Source organism: Melanerpes formicivorus, unplaced genomic scaffold (genome assembly GCF_026170545.1).
Source record: "Melanerpes formicivorus ecotype bairdi unplaced genomic scaffold, bMelFor1.0.p_v2 SCAF_13, whole genome shotgun sequence".
Classification (NCBI taxonomy): domain Eukaryota; kingdom Metazoa; phylum Chordata; class Aves; order Piciformes; family Picidae; genus Melanerpes; species Melanerpes formicivorus.
Window position 1 is genome coordinate 5,178,991 of NW_027142365.1, and position 15,363 is coordinate 5,194,353.

Below are 15,363 nucleotides of genomic sequence, written 5' to 3' on the forward strand. Positions count from 1 at the left end.
AACAAGAGGACACAGTCTCAGGCTGCGCCACGGGAGGTTCAGGTTGGATGTTAGGAAGAAGTTCTATACAGAAAGAGTGATTGCCCATTGGAATGTGCTGCCCAGGGAGGTGGTGGAGTCACCATCATTGGAGGTGTTCAGGAGGGGACTTGATGGGGTGCTTGGTGCTGTGGGTTAGCTGTTTGGGTGGGTTGGATTGGTTGATGGGTTGGACGTGATGATCTTGAAGGTCTCTTCCAACCTGGTTTGGTTTATTCTGAAAAAATAAATATATAGTTTATTCTAAGTATCACCCAAGATAGCAGCTCAGAAAGTGAAACTGTTGCCTGGGGCAGAAGGCTGGTGTGGGCAGTTCACCAGCTCATGGGCTTGGCTTTTCTCTTATGCAGCTCTGACCATCAGGAGGGGCTGTGGTTGGAGACCTGTGTTTTGGGTTGTGTCATGGCTTAACCCCAGTGTGGTGGTGAGAGCAAGTTCAGTTCTCCCTCCCCCCATAAAGAAAGAAACCACAGCTAGCTCAGTCAGAGAAGCAAAGGATAGGAACTATATTTACAAGCAGGATGGAATGCAAATGGATCCACATACACAATATATAACAGTATCTACAATAGATACAGAAACACACAGCAAAAGAAGTAAAACAGAGCAAAACTCCCTCCTCTGGACAGAGGAGGGTTCCCTCCCCACCCTCTCTCTCCCCCTGCCTCCCTTTTTTCCCAAAAAGGGTTAGAGAGAAGGAAAAGGTAATTATTAAGGATGAAACTTTGTTAGGCTTCGAAGTGCATGCAAGGATTAGTCCTCTTACCTGTTATCCAAGCTCAGCTCCGGCTAGTTGCTCAGAGAGAGACAGAAGCAGGCAGGCCGAACAGAACAGACCAGACTGGAACTGAGAAAGATTCCAACTGAACTACAACTTAAAGTTGCATTCTACCAATCTACCAATGAAATTCGTTTAGACCTGTCTTTGTTTTCAATATATCCAGCCAGAGTGCTCCAGCACTATCCCTTTCTTAAAGGCACAGCCTAAAACGGTCACACCCGGCTGGCAGCTAAACCCCATGCAGCAATTCTCTTGCTCCTCCCTGGTGGGATGGGGATAAGGATCGGGGTGGGGGGGAGGGTAAAGCTGACAAAACTCCTGGGCTGAGAAAAGGACATTTCAATGGGTAAAGCAAAAGCTGCATGTGCAAGCAAAGCAAAACAAGGAACTCATTTACTGCTTCCCATTGGCAGACAATGGCAGATGTTTGGCCATCTCTGGGAAAGGCCTCCTTGGCCTCCCACCCCTTCCCATCCCTCAATATCATACACAGATGTCATTCCCCTAGTCTACAGAGCACCCCTGCAAAATGTCTGCACTGAGATCATTTAGTCCATGACTTTGGGCTCCACTGGTTATGGTGGTCACCCAGGACAGGATGGGTGAAGTGTTGTGTGGACAGCTGAGCTCAGGTCACTGCTGCACTTGCCCTGCTTCTTGTGTGGCCTGTCCTCCACTGGCTCAAGTGGTTCATGCTAAAGGAATCCCCACAATGTGCAAGTCAAATCACAGATTACAGTGTTTGCAGGTGTCCTTTTGGACCAGACCAGGGTTCAACACTCCAAAGAGCACCTTCTCTTGCTCCTCCCTGGCTTGGACTTCTCTGCAAACTGAAGTCCCTTAGGGGTATACTTGCTCCAAGTGGACCTTTAGCTACCAGCTGCAGTCTCTCCAGGCTATATCTACTGTGGCATAGCCTTATCCACATCCACAGTCACTCTGAGGTGCATCCATTCCAGTGTTGCCTTCTCCTTGGCACGCAATGTCTTCAGAGATGTATCTGCTCCAGCAGGACCTTACCCACATCTCCAGGGGTGTACCTGCTCTGTTGTGGGCTTATCCATGGCCATACTCTTTGAGGTGCTCCAGCATGACCTCATTCACAGCCACTGATGCTTCAAGGTATCCCTCCTTCAGCATGGCTTTATCTACATCCAGAGATGCTTCAGGATGTACCTTCTCCAATGTGGACTTACTCCTGGGTATACCTGCTGTGGCACAGACTTAGAATGTTGCATCATTAAGGTTGGAATAGACTTCTTGGATCATCAAGTCCAGTCATCAGCCCAACCCCACTGTGCCCAGTAAACCATGCCCCCAGGTTCCACATCTACATGTTATTTGCACATAACCATGGCCAGAGATTCTTTGAGATACGCTCACTCCGGCATGGGCTTAGCCACAGCCACCTCAAAGTGCCTCGCTCCCATGTGAACTCCTTCAGAGGTCACAGTTCTTTGACTCAAGGTCACACTGGAGTTCCAGTCACTCAGTACAGCAGCATAGAAACAGCAGTGCTGGCCTGGCCATCTGCCAGCCTAGCCACATTACTGTTATCAAAATGTTCCAGGGACAGTAGGGTGAGGGTGAGATGATCAGCAGCACAGCAGTTCTGGAAGCAAGATAAGCAGAAAAAGACCACTAAGGAGCATTAGACTCTCCTACAGAGTATGGCAGCAGCCTCGTGGCAGGCACGTGAGCCTGTCAATTAATGAGCTAAACAGCAATAAATTTGACCCACAACATTCCAGTCAAATCTCTTGCTATCTCAAACACTTTCAGCTCCACCTTGGAGACCAAAAATGACTTGTGGTTGAACCCCAGCTGGAAACGAAGCTCCAGTGACTCCCTTGCTCCTCACCAGTGGGATGAGGGAGAGAATCAGAAGGGTAAAAGAAAACTCATGGTCTGAGAGGAAGACAGGTTAATAGGGAAAGCAAAAGCCACACAGGCAGACAAAGCAAGCAAGGAATTGATTCACCACTTCCCATTGACTGGCAGGTATTCCCAGGGAAGCAGAGCTCTATCATGTGTAATGGTGGTTTGGGAAGGTGAGCACCATCACTTTGAATGTCCACTCTTTCCCCCTTCTTTCCCCAGTTTTCCCTGTGGAGCATGATGCCATGTGGTATGGAATACCCCTCTGGTCACTTGGGGCCAGCTGTCCTGTGCCAGGACTTGTGCATCCCCAGCTTACTCAGGGTGGGGTGGTGTGAGGAACAAAAAAGGCCTTGACTGTGTGTGAGCACTGCTCAGAGGTAACCAAAACGTCCCTGTGGTGCCAGCACTGCTTTCAGCACAAACCCAAACACAGCCCATACCAGGTACTGTGAGGAAAATGAACTCTGCCCCAGCCTGCTCTGAGCTGGTTGCCTAAGAGGAGAGACCTGCTGCTCAGCTCTTGTCTGGGCTCAGCCAGCCTCCAGCTGCAGTGTGCATTCATGGCTGTGGGTTTCTCCTATGCTGCAGTCTCCTTTCTGGCCCTGTTATAGCAGTCCTGGGGCTGTGGTCCTCTGCCTCCCATTGCCATGTGCTGACCCTGATGTTCTCCTAGCTGGTGCTGTGTTGGGGTTTGTTTTGAGCAAGAGGGGACTTGGGTCCCAGGAACACCTGTGCAATTCAGGCCTTGAAGAATTCTCTGTTGATAATATAGTGGTGGAGTAGGAGCTGTGAGAAAGTGCTGATTGCTTGGTATGCTGAAGTCCAGCTGCCCCTGAGAAGGGAGGCAAGCAAGATAAGGAGGAGGCGAGATCTGGGAAAGAGAGCAATTAGGCCGGATAGAAGAATTCCACAGAGTTGTGAAAACAATGATGTAACCTTTTAGAGAGAAACCAATAGCATGTTGCCAAGTGGGCATAATTATAGCAAACTGCATATAAGATGTGTCTGATGCTCAACAAAGTTGGATTCCGCTGATCACATTGATCGTATAGCGGCCCCTTCTTGCAACAGTGCTGCAGCCTTTCCCTCTCACTTGTGCTTTTAGCTGCAGCCATCTGCTTGGAGTGGACTTGGCAGTAGAAGCCCCCACGGAGGGCAGCATAGTTTTGCAGGCCGGAAAAGAGACATTGTCAGAGCTGTTAGTGGCTGTGTGGGAGGGGAGGCCTAACAGCAGCCCTGATGGACAGGTTTTCAGCAAGGTTGTTTTGCAGGGGCAAGTGTTGGGGAAGGGAGAGGGCTTGAAGAATGAAACCTTTCAAATGAGTGTGGTTTTCCTGAGGCTATGTTTGATTTGTCTTTCAGAAAGCACCATGTGGAAAATGAAACATTTCCTTGCAATCCCTGTGGGAGCTGTAGCCCAGGCTGTGTGCAATCCCTGTCTCACTCACAGGCCAGGCTTCACCCCAGCCCTTCAGCTCCCTGTGTATGCAGAGCGTGGACCATCTGGGTGGAAGTGCAGAGGGCTGCTGTGATACCACAAGTGCCTGCTGGGAGAAGGTGTCTGTAGAGCTGTGGGGCCAAGAGGATGGCAATCAGCCCTGCAGAAAAGGACTGTGATGTCTCAGTCACTGTGAAGCTGAAACCAAGGCAGCAGTGTGCCCTTGTGACAGAGGAGTCAGCTACATCCAAGGCTGCATTAGAAAAAGCCCAGCCAGCTGGTCAAGAGAAGTGAGTATTCCTCTGCTTTTGGCACTTGTAGGACCTAATGTGGAGTATTTTGTCCAGTTCTGGGCTCCTCAGTGCAAGAAAGCTATTGACATACTGTAAGGAAGTGTGGTCAAGGTGAGACCTGGACCATGTGTCACCTGAGGAGAGGCTGAGAGCTGGGTTAGGTAGCTCTTACAAGAAAGTTAAGAGGGAGGAACTCATTGCTGTCTGTGTCTATTTTATGAACATTACAGAGAAGGCAGGGCTGGAGTGTTCTTGGAGGTGGATGATGATAGGATGGGAGACAATGGGAAGCTGTTCAGGCAGGGATAGATGTATCTAGTGTGTGGATGGGCAGTAAATCCTGGTCTGTTCCTGTTCCCCAAGATGAGAAGCTGTTTGGAGGCACAGCTCCTGTTGCCAGAGGAGTCACACAGGGGTCATTGAGTCAATCAGTGCATGCTCAATATCAGTGCTCCAACCTTGACTCTTGGTCTTTGGGCAATGTCAGGATCCTGGACCTTCCCTTTAGCAGAAAGACTTCATTGTCTCCTTCCTCCTGTCCCCATGCTGTGACCACTTGTTTTTCATGTTTGAGGAAATAGATCCATAAAAGGATGTACAGGAGAGAAGACCACCCTGAGAAGTCATGACATTAGATGATAATAAAATATTGTGGCTGAGCTGGCAGCAGCAGCCAGTGAAGGTCAGTGTTAAGAGCTGACAATGATTGGGGAAAGCTGTCCAGTTAGCCACTCAGGGTAACTGCCCTTGAACTGGAGCACACACCACCCAATTCAGGAGACTTCCACAGCTGCTCATAGAGAACAATATATAAACACAGATTGTTCATCTGAAGGCTTGGAAAGAAGGAAAAGTCCTAGCTGAACCCAGCCCTTCTGCTCTAACCCTCTGCTTCTGCATTGTTGGTGGCTGATGGAAACCAAGCACGTTTCCAGCTGCCTGTTCAATGACAGACCTACAATTCCTGTGTAGGAAACACTCCAGAGCCAATAGCAGTTAAAGGCCAACTGTGAAAGAGTAGGGAAATAAAAAACAAAGCAAAACAAATCACCACCATTTATTATTCACATATTGCATTACAAGTGTCTCTCCTCCAACTCAGAGTGTCATTTCCATGCTGGATGCAGCAACTCAAACTCCAAGCACATCCAAAGCAAAGCTACCCAGGTGTGTGACAGGGGTTCAGTGACGTCCTGACCCAAGGTGGAGGCTTGGAGCGAGGAGGAGGCTGCTGGCCCAAGCCCTTAGTGCAGGAGGGCCACAGCCTGGTGCTGGCTGGCCCAGGGCTGCCACTCTCCTGGGGATTCTTTATTGCTGTGAAACACGACAGGGAAGGTTCCACGGGTGCCAGTCTGCAGGGGAGCGGAGAGAGGTGGGGAGGAGTGGTGCAGCCAGGCCTTCCAGACTGGGTTTCAGGAGCAGTTTGAAGTGCATCATCTTTTGCAAATGCAGAGTGACCCAGCTCTCCTCTGCCTACTTAGTTGGTCATCTGAAGGACCAGTTTCCCCACAGCAGTGCCTGACTGGTTTGCTTTAACAACAAGTGGATTGGACTAGACCTTTAGTATATGGTGGTCCATTCATTACTTGCTCTCTAAGCTTCTGTATATGTCCTTCTTCAAGTCTGCTCCATCATCTGTGAAGTCTTTCTTGGCCAACTCTTCCAGATTCTTGCTCCTGAAGGCAAGGAGGAAAAAGAAAGAGATGCCATGGTTTCCAGCCTGATTTCTGACATGCTTCTCTTCCATGAGATGTACACCTTTGAATTTCATTTATCTTTCCTTCTGATACCCACCTCAGCTGTGGCTTGGCTGACCTCAGGTCATCTGCCAAATCGTTGCCACTGGTCTCTGGCAGCAGGAAGCAGAGCAGCCCCACCAGCACAGGGGGACTCCCAAAGATGGCCAAGGGTATGGCCTGGTGGAACTCAGCCAGAGGGCGAATCAGAGGGGCCAAGACCCCTGCCACCCGTGCTGACATGGAGCACAGCCCCACACCAGTCTGTCTGCAAAAGTGAGGGGACATGGAAGGTGAGAGCAGTGCACAGCATCCCCTGGACCACTGTGGGACTATATGTGACCATGGGAAAAACCAAGGTCTTGCCCTACCTGTACCACCAACCATGGTGGAAACAAGCCTGATACATGAGGGGACCTCACCTGATGATGGTGGGGAGGAGCTCTGCAGCATAGATGTGAGAAGTAGAGAAGGAGGCTGTGGCTGTAAACTTGCCAATGATGGCCAGGACAGTGATCACCACAGGCTGGTCTGAGGGAAGGAGGAGAGATTGCTGATGTGACCTCCGTGGAGAAGGTTTAGTTGGGAGTGAAGGTCTCTGCACTGGTATTTCTTAGGACAAACCCTTCTAATGGACCTAACCACAAAAATCTACCACCTAAGCCACTGGAAATTGTTCTTAACACACCTTTTCCTGGACAGCACCCTCTGACAACTGTGAAAGTGAAGCCAGGTTTGTTCTGAGGCCCTGGACATTTCCCAAATTAGCAGCATGTGTAATGGACAGTGCCTGCCAAGGGCAAGGATCTGTGGAAGGATCAGGCACAGCCCTGATGAAGAGAAAAGTCATGCTGATAGCAAGCTGTGGACCTCAAGGCAGTTCAGCCTCTGGAGCAAGTCCTGCCCTACATCCAGTGGGGCTGGGAGGGTGGATCTGAACCAGCATAGAGCTGGCTGGGCCTGGGCCTTGGCTCTACTCTTGAATTGCACAGAGGTTATTCACCTTCAGGGATGCCAGTGATGATGAGACACATCAGGCCCGACAGCAGCAGGAGCACAGCCTGGGTCTTCTTCCTCCCAAACCACTCAAGCAGGAAAATGCAGGACAGCCGAGCTGGTAACTCCACTGCCCCAAAGGCAAGCTGTGTCAGGTAGATGTCGAGACCAAAACTTGTCACACTGAGGCTCAACCCATAGTAGACAAGACTGTTTGCAAACCTGAAATTCAAGTTGAACAGGACATGGGACCAGATGGACTTTCCAGGGTTTATCCTCTAGAATCTCTGTGGAGCTTCTGACCTGTAACATTCATGTGATATGTAGTGTGAGCTCAAATAATCAGCTTCTTCCCATGCCCACAGAAGTTAGTTCTGGCCCATTATGGAGAGGCAAAAGAGAGGAGATGAACATACAGGCACAAACATGGCCCTCAAAATCAAACAAAATTAATTTACAGCTCTTTTCAGCCTTCCATCTCTTCTTGTCAGCCTTCAATCTCTTCTTTACCTAGAAGTCTGAAAAGAGTGGGCTATGGGATGGCTTACCAGGTGACCAACATGATTAAAATCACCTTCCGGAGCTGCTTCTTCCAAAAGAGATCCAGAATGCTTCCAGACTTGGTCTGTTTCACAGGATTCAGCTTTAGAAGACAGACAGACCAAGTCAAACCAGTCAATGGAAACTCATGGCTAGCTCCTTTTTCATATGCAGTTAAAGAAAAGCCTCAGTGGAACAGACTTGTGACTCCAAACTGTTCTAGGAGGGAGGCAGCCCAGTGGCTCTGGGCTCCTGTGCAGGTGCTCTGGGTGCCCAGTGCAGTAGTTTGGTGACTAAGAGGTTTCTTGGGATGAACATTGCCCCAGTGTGGGGACTTTGAGGTGGAGATGCCCTCAGGCCATTTATACATGGCAAACCACAGACTAAGCAGAGCCCTCGTGCTCATTCTCCATACTCCTGCAATCCTCACAGAAGAAAAACCAGGGAAGCATTTGAGTCCTTTCCCTATGCCAAGGTGGACTCCAGAATGGTGCAGGCTGAGCTACTACCAAAAAGCCAAGCACAGAGGAAAGTCTCTGAAGCCAAGGAGCAGTTCCCCATGCCATTGGAGGTACCTGCTCAAGGAGCTCTGGTGGGATGGTGCGCTTGTTGAAGGATGCTGCCTTCTGAAGGACCTTCTTGGCCTCTTCTATTCTGCCTTTTGTTACCAGCCACCGAGCTGATTCTGGTAGCACCCTGTCAAGGAGATGGAATCAAGAGATGCTGCTGGGACCTGCTGAGTTTCCCCACAGCCCATCTCCTTGTGATCACACCCAGCAAGCAATGGGCATCACATATGATGGATGAGTCCAGCTACCTCCTCAGGTCAGGCTTTCTAGGCCTGCACATAGGCCCCAAGCAAATCCCTGGCTGCTCTCAGTGGTCCCCCAGGAGCTGTGATGGTCTCTGCTGAAGTCCCTCTGGCATCAGCACTCTACTGGGAAAGATGCAGCCTGCTCCTGAGCTGCTGCCTACTCAGTGCCAGCCCTTCCCCCCCACTGCTGCCATGTGTTGAAGAATCTCTATCCTGCTCCTTCTTACCAGATGTAGAAGAAAAGGGCAAACAGTGGAGCATTGCCTGCGATCTCCAGCAGCCTCCAGTTGCGAACTCCGTAAGTCAAGCCAGCCAAAAGCACCTGCCCCAAGGCCAAACAGCAGTGGGTAATAAGCACTGCCTTGGGCCGGGAGACACCAACCCACTCTGTAGCTGAGAAGGAGAACAAAGGTTCAGGGTCTGCCTTTGCAATGCCTGCAGGATTATCCTCTGTTATTTGAGAAGAGAATGCTGAGGGGAGACCTTACAGTTCTCCACAACCACCTGAAGGGAGGTTGGGATGAGGAGGGGGCCAGCCTCTTCTCCCTGATGACAAGAGACAGGACTAGAGGAAATGGCTACAAGCTGCACCAGGAGAGGTTTAGGCTGGATGTTAGGAAATATTTCTTCACTGGAAGGGTTTAACCTGGAGAAGAGGAGGCTCAGGGGAGACTTTATTGCTGTCTACCTGAAGGGTGGTTGTGGCCAGGAGGGGGTTGGTCTCTTCTCCCAGGCAGCCAGCACCAGAACAAGAGGACATAGCCTCAAGCTGTGCCAGGGGAAGTTTAGGCTGGAGGTGAGGAGAAAGTTCTTCCCAGAGAGAGTTGTTAGCCATTGGAATGTGCTGTCCAGGGAGGTGGTGGAGTTACCGTCCCTGGAGGTGTTCAAGAGGGGATTGGATGTGGCACTTGGTGCCATGGTTTAGTCATGAGGTCTGTGGCGACAGGTTGGACTTGATGACCTTTGAGGTCTCTTCCAGCCTTTGTGATTCTGTGTGTGATTCTGTGGCTCTCAAACATTGGGATGGTCTGCCCAGGGCAGTGGTGGAGTCACAGTTCCTGGGGGTGTTCAAGCAGTGTGTGGACCTGGCACTTAGGGATGTGGTTTAGTGTTGACCCTTCAGTACTGGGTCAAAGGTTGGACTATTCCAATCAGATATGTTCTGTGATTCTGTGATCTTGTGGGACTGTATCTTGTACCTTGCCTCGTAGCCAGGTCATGCTACTCACCTAAAGCCAGGGAAGTAATCAGAATGCCTGACACCGCTATGCCAACGACACACCTGAAGGCCATGTACACATAGAGGTGGGGTGCAAAGGCAGTTCCTAGGCCAAAGAAGCCCTGGAGGGAGATGGAGATCAGAAAGACTGGCCGGCGGCCGACCCTGCAGAGGAGGAGGTAAAACACAGTGGGTATCACAGAGATGGGGAAGTGCCCATGTGGAATAGGATGTGATTTGAGGAGCATTCACAGCAGAGGAGATTTAACACCACGTGAGCAAAGTTCTGTTTGTCAGGAAAAGCAGCATCTACGCTTTTGACACATCATGATGCTCGTAATGGCTAAAGGAGATGATGCTGTGAATCTGAGATTCCTAAAGAAGTTGTTGGGTAGCTGAGATAGCAGCTGGGACTAGACCTGTGATTTCTGAAGGACCCTCCCCCCAAAAGGCTGTATCTGCTTCCCTCTCTTTCTAACCCTCAGACACCTACCGACATGTCAGGTAGCCCCAGATGCCCTTTCTCAGGCAAGGGGATCAGGTCCTGTGGATGGAGTACTTTATGCTCTGTGCATGGACATCCTGAATTCTCAGCTGGGCTGTCTCTGGGGGCTGGGCAATACGTCTGGGAAGATTGCTGTGTTTCCTCACCTGTCACTTAGTGCCCCAAAGATGATGGCTCCTAAGAGAAGCCCTGCCATGTAGATAGACTGGGAGATGTCCTTCAGGTCCTTCCTTTCACACACCAGGTCAAACTGGAAGGAGGAAACACAGCTGCTTTAGCTCTTGACAGACTCCAGCTGGGAGTGGACAGCCCTTCTGGCCCATGGCTGATCCAGGAGTTGGGTGACTGAGCTTTCACTCCAACCCATAGCAGCAGAGAACCCACCCACAAGGGCATAAGCCTCCATGGTGTATGTGTAGGACACAAGTCAGTGGTGAGACTGACACAGGAGCTGCTTCTTATCATGGTGCACATCTCCCAAGCTCTGGAAGCTACAGGGGTCCCCTCCAGCCCAGGCATCCCTGAGGAAGCCTCTTGGTTGGCAAGTTTTCCTTCATGTGGGATCTGGAATGAGAGTCCTAGCAGCTTGCTTCTTTGGCTGCAGAGGTGGGACAGGCTAGAAAAGAATGGAATGGAATGGCATGGCATGGCATGGCATGGCATGGCATGGCATGGAATGGAATAGAATGGAACAGAATGGAATGGAATGGAACGGAGCGGAATGGACCAGGTTGGAAGAGACGTTCGAGATGGAGGAGGACAGGAAAGCAAGATTTTCTCTGGGAAAGGAGCAGTGGAGTAGGAGTGGGAAGTGATGTCGTAGCTGCTGAGGAGCCTCTGCATAAGCCACCTGTGAAATGGACAGAGTGCTTCAGGGACCCCAAAGACCTTTACAAAATAGAAGCTTCTTCCAGCTTCAGCTCAGAGAAAGGTACTTACAAAAAGTGCCGGAGCTGACTGAACTTCAGCTGGTGCTGGCTTACCAAACTCCCGGCCAGGATATGCCCATCCCTTCCCTTCCCCCTGCCCAGCCCCCCCAGAGGTGGTTACAGACCTCGGTCAGCAGGGAGGGCGGCTGTCCTGCAGGGTACACCCACCCACTGCGGCACTCCTCTGTGGCGTTCAGGCCGTAGCTCCTGATGGAGTCCAGGTCCCAGTCCACCGGCGAGTACCTGCGGCACTGCTCGTAGGCCCCATCTGCGCCTCGGGGCAGCGTGAGGTTCAGCTGCTCTTCCTCCGTCAGGTTGGGGCCGACAGCACGGATCCAGCTGGTGTCACAGTGGTGTGGCACCTCCAGAACCATGAACACTTGGCCAATCATTTGGAAAGGATTAAGTAGCAGTGGGAGGGAGATGAAGAATATCAGCAGTTTCTGATACGGCCCAAAGTCCCCCAGAACGTTCATGAAATCTCCAAACTCAGTCATGGTGACTACCTCTATGGGCAGGCTGCAGCAGGGTACCTGGCTTAAGTAGGCAAATATTAATGTTTAAACACTGGGAGCACTAAAGCCCTAATCAGGTGTGATAAAATGAGCACTTGTATCTGCCCATCAGTTCATCGTGGTGCCATACTGCAGGTTTCCAGCATGTACTTTGTCACCAGGCATTCCCTCCCTATTGTGGGGTCCGGCACAAAGGTGCCAGAGAATTGCCAGGGAGAGGGCAGGGAGAGCTTGTCTTGTCCCAGCCTGGAGCGTCTCCCCAGCCCCCTTGAAGGCAACCGTGCTGCAGTGCAAGGTTTTTGTCTGAGATGTGAAGCTGTGACTGCAAAAGAGGACTTAAGTGTGGTGAAGCAGAAACAGAGTAAATTGTCTGCTATCATCAGTGGCTTAATGGAAAGAGATCTCATGCTGGAGCCTATAGGAAAGAGAAGCATATAAAGCTCTGCTCCTGCATTTTCCATCATCTTCTTAGAGCTGGCAAAGGAGAGGTCAGATTTATAGGTCCTATGTGCTAGTGGCAATGTGCACTAGTGTCTGGGGTGTCACTCAGTGTCTTTGGCACAGGTTGCAGGCCAGCCTCTTCCCACTGCTTCAGTGGGAATGGTGCTTGATCCCTGCAAGGCTTTAGGTGTCCTTGCCCCATCTCTAAACACAGCTTGGCCAGGATTCAGACAGGGCTGTCAGGTAGCAGCTCCTCTGTCCCAAGTGTCTTACCGCATCCCAAGGTGAGACAGACTTCAGCATCTACTGAGTCATGCCACTGTCGAGGCCATCTCTGTTTCCCTGATTGATGTTGACTGGGCAATCTCCCTGCACAGAGCACTAACACCCTGCTTGGAGCAGGTGAAGTCACCAAGCAGCTTTATTCCTCCATCTCAGCTGACAGAGACAGGGCTGTTTTGGCACTGATGAGACAGGGAGGCCGGGTTTGTTGTACTTTATTGTAACAAACTATTCACTTCAACATTTTCATGCCTTTTATTTAGCAGACAGCTGATTAAAACAGGTGAAGTGATGATGCTTTTCACAATGCATGTGTTCTGGCTTTGACACTCTGAGGTTTCCTGTACACATGTTTATCATTAGCAGGATTGTGAGCTCCCATAACAGTTATATTATGGCAGCAAAGGGCAGGCAGGGAGGGTCAGACTGCAGCTACACAGAGAGAGCAGATGAACAGTGACCCCATGGCTCCAGTCTTCTAGAAAACTGAGTTCCCCTTCTTCCTCTGCCAATCTGTCTTGGTGACCTTGGCAAGGCCATTTCACCTACCTTTGGCCATCATCATCCAACAAGGCTGATAATGACAATCTCCTTTTTGAAGCAGTTTTGCAGTCTACTGAAGGAAAAATATGCTGAGTGGTGTGAGATACTCTTATGAAGTGTAGGCAAGCTATGTGGTGAAATGATGCATGGTGATTTGGGTTGGATTAATCTTTGGATGTCTTAATGCAGTTGTCTCTATGCTATAGACCCCCACAGTTGCACTAGAGTTAGCAGAGATGGGGTGGCCCAGTTAACAGGGTGCAGAGACCTGTTAGCTTTTGAATGCAGTTGTCTGCTTTGGGGTGAGCTGAATCACTCCCCAGACTGTACTTGCTAAATCTCCACAGACTATGATGTGGGTTTGAGCACCTGGAATGCTGATACTGCAGAGACCTAAACCTCATTTGGAGACAAAACCTCATCCTGTCCCCTTCAGCCCTGCCTTTGCCCTTTGTGTTTTACTTGTGCACTTGTGGCCAAGGATTTTGGTTCCTTCCTGTTATCGACCCTCTCTTCTCATCTGAGTTCCTTAGCCTGTTGCTCAATGCTGCTTGCTGGTTGGACCTCTTTGGAGGTCATGCAGACATCCTTTGAGGGAGCTCAGCAGCAGTTTATGCAGAAGATCTCTTCTGCAGAAACCCCCTGGTTGCAGAGAACTGTGTGCTGGTTGGCCTCTCCTTAGAGGTTCCTCACCATGAAGGTAGTTCTTGCACTGTTCTTTTTAAGGAATGGAATGCTGATCCACTGTGACCAAGATAGAGATCTCAAATTTATCTCCTTTAGCTATTCATAAATCAGACTATGCACAGCTGAATTTGTCTTCTGCCAGAGGATTGAGAGATTTCTGAACTGATTTAATGAATCAATTTTTGTCCCATGTCATCTAGCTTGTGCCTTTTTTTAACCTCCTTTTTTCCCCCCGTTATATAAAGAACTCCTGATCTAAAGGGCCATCATCTAGCACATGCAAGTCTGTAAAAGAGAGACTTCCATAATCTTCTTCAGCTCCTGATGTTTTTCTGCTCCTGTTCATTCCTTCAGGAGCCTCCTGGCCTGCTTTGGATGAATCAATATGGAAAGGATCAAAGACACCCTGACTGAAGGTTTCAGAAGCATGGCTGGTGCCCATGTACACTGGGGGGAAACTGTCTCCCTGCGTAGAGAAATGTGTGTTTGCCGAGCCCCCAGCACTGACACCAAATTCAAATGTATCTTCTTCAGCCCTTGGAGCCTGGCACTGTGGATCCAATTGCTGCAGCAGTACACAGCTCTGAAGCCCTTCTGGGTCTCCAATGTTAATCTCATCCTGTCCAGCAAGAAGTGAGAGACTGGGAGTGTCCCACACTGCTAGTGGGGCCTTTGTTTCTGCTGGGATTTCCTGGCATAGTTCTGGAAGGTTTGGATCAAACCAAGCTGGAGTTTCTGCCTCTGAGTTTTCCAAGTCTGAATGTGGGGTTTTACTCACCATGTTGTGAAAACCTTGTCCTCCAGAAAAGAACAAGTGATTGTGCTCTGCAAAATCTGCATTGTCTGACTGCAACTCAGCTGCCTTGGGTAGCTGTTCTGAATTGCCTGGTAAAACAAACACCTCTTCCTCTATCACTGTGCCCTGGAGGCCCAAACTCAGAGGCTTCTGAATTTCTAGTAGATGAGCATCATGTTGATTTCCTTCCCTGATGAGATCTGTGCTGTTACCAGCTGCAGGAACAAGCTCTGAAGGAGGATGCAGAGGGTTTGTTCTGCCTTCTGAGGTTACTGCAGCTTCTTTCTTCGTTTCTGGTGCTGGCATGACAGAGGGCCAAAAGCTGTCCCATTGCTGCCAAACCTGAGTATTTAAAGACATTTGGTCATGATTGTCAAGTTCTGTTCTCTCATGTTTATCATCACATGAAGTGTTTGTGCCAGGAGCTAACAGCAGGATGTTGGTCTCCTTGCCCTCAGTAGAGTCTAAGAAGCCTCCAGAACTCTCCTTGATAGCTTTAGGGAAGACCTCCCTCTTTCCTGGCTTTGGCAGCTGATCAGTTTTGGAGGCCTTTTGTTTTGCTTGGTTGGAAGAGCTGAGGAGGTCCTGAGGTTTCCCTGGCCTGTCAATATTTGTTTGTTCTGAGGATCTTGCAGGCTTTTCTGGTTGACTCTGCTTCTTCTCTGAGGAGTAACCAAACAAAGTGACAAGGGCTGACTGGGGCTTAGTGGGTTTCCCTTGTGTTGTTTCATTCTTGGGAGCACTGCCTTTGTCTTCAGAACCAAAAAGTGTAGAGAAGGGGTTTTTCCCAGACCTGAAACCTTTACCTAACATCTCTCTGCATGCTTGACCACTTTTGTTCTCTTTCCTCTGGGCACCAGGCCTTGACAGGTATGCACTGCTTTCCCCTGGGAGTTTCAGATCTGGCTTTTCTTCACCCACTGGATAA

General features: G+C 49.9%; 1 protein-coding gene across 1 annotated transcript; it reads right to left on the minus strand.

Annotated features, from left to right (window-relative positions):
• Nucleotides 1-5,474: 5,474 nt before the first annotated feature.
• On the minus strand, nt 5,475-11,698 carry LOC137444857 (solute carrier family 22 member 13-like). Its single transcript, XM_068145936.1, has 10 exons — nt 11,297-11,698; nt 10,389-10,492; nt 9,748-9,902; nt 8,746-8,911; nt 8,280-8,400; nt 7,713-7,807; nt 7,172-7,386; nt 6,591-6,699; nt 6,227-6,436; nt 5,475-6,108 (listed from the first exon to the last, which is right to left on the minus strand). Exons 1-10 carry the CDS (start codon nt 11,666-11,668, stop codon nt 6,015-6,017), a joined length of 1,641 nt encoding a protein of 546 aa, XP_068002037.1. The 5' UTR covers nt 11,669-11,698; the 3' UTR covers nt 5,475-6,014.
• Between the last annotated feature and the right edge of the window lie 3,665 nt (nt 11,699-15,363).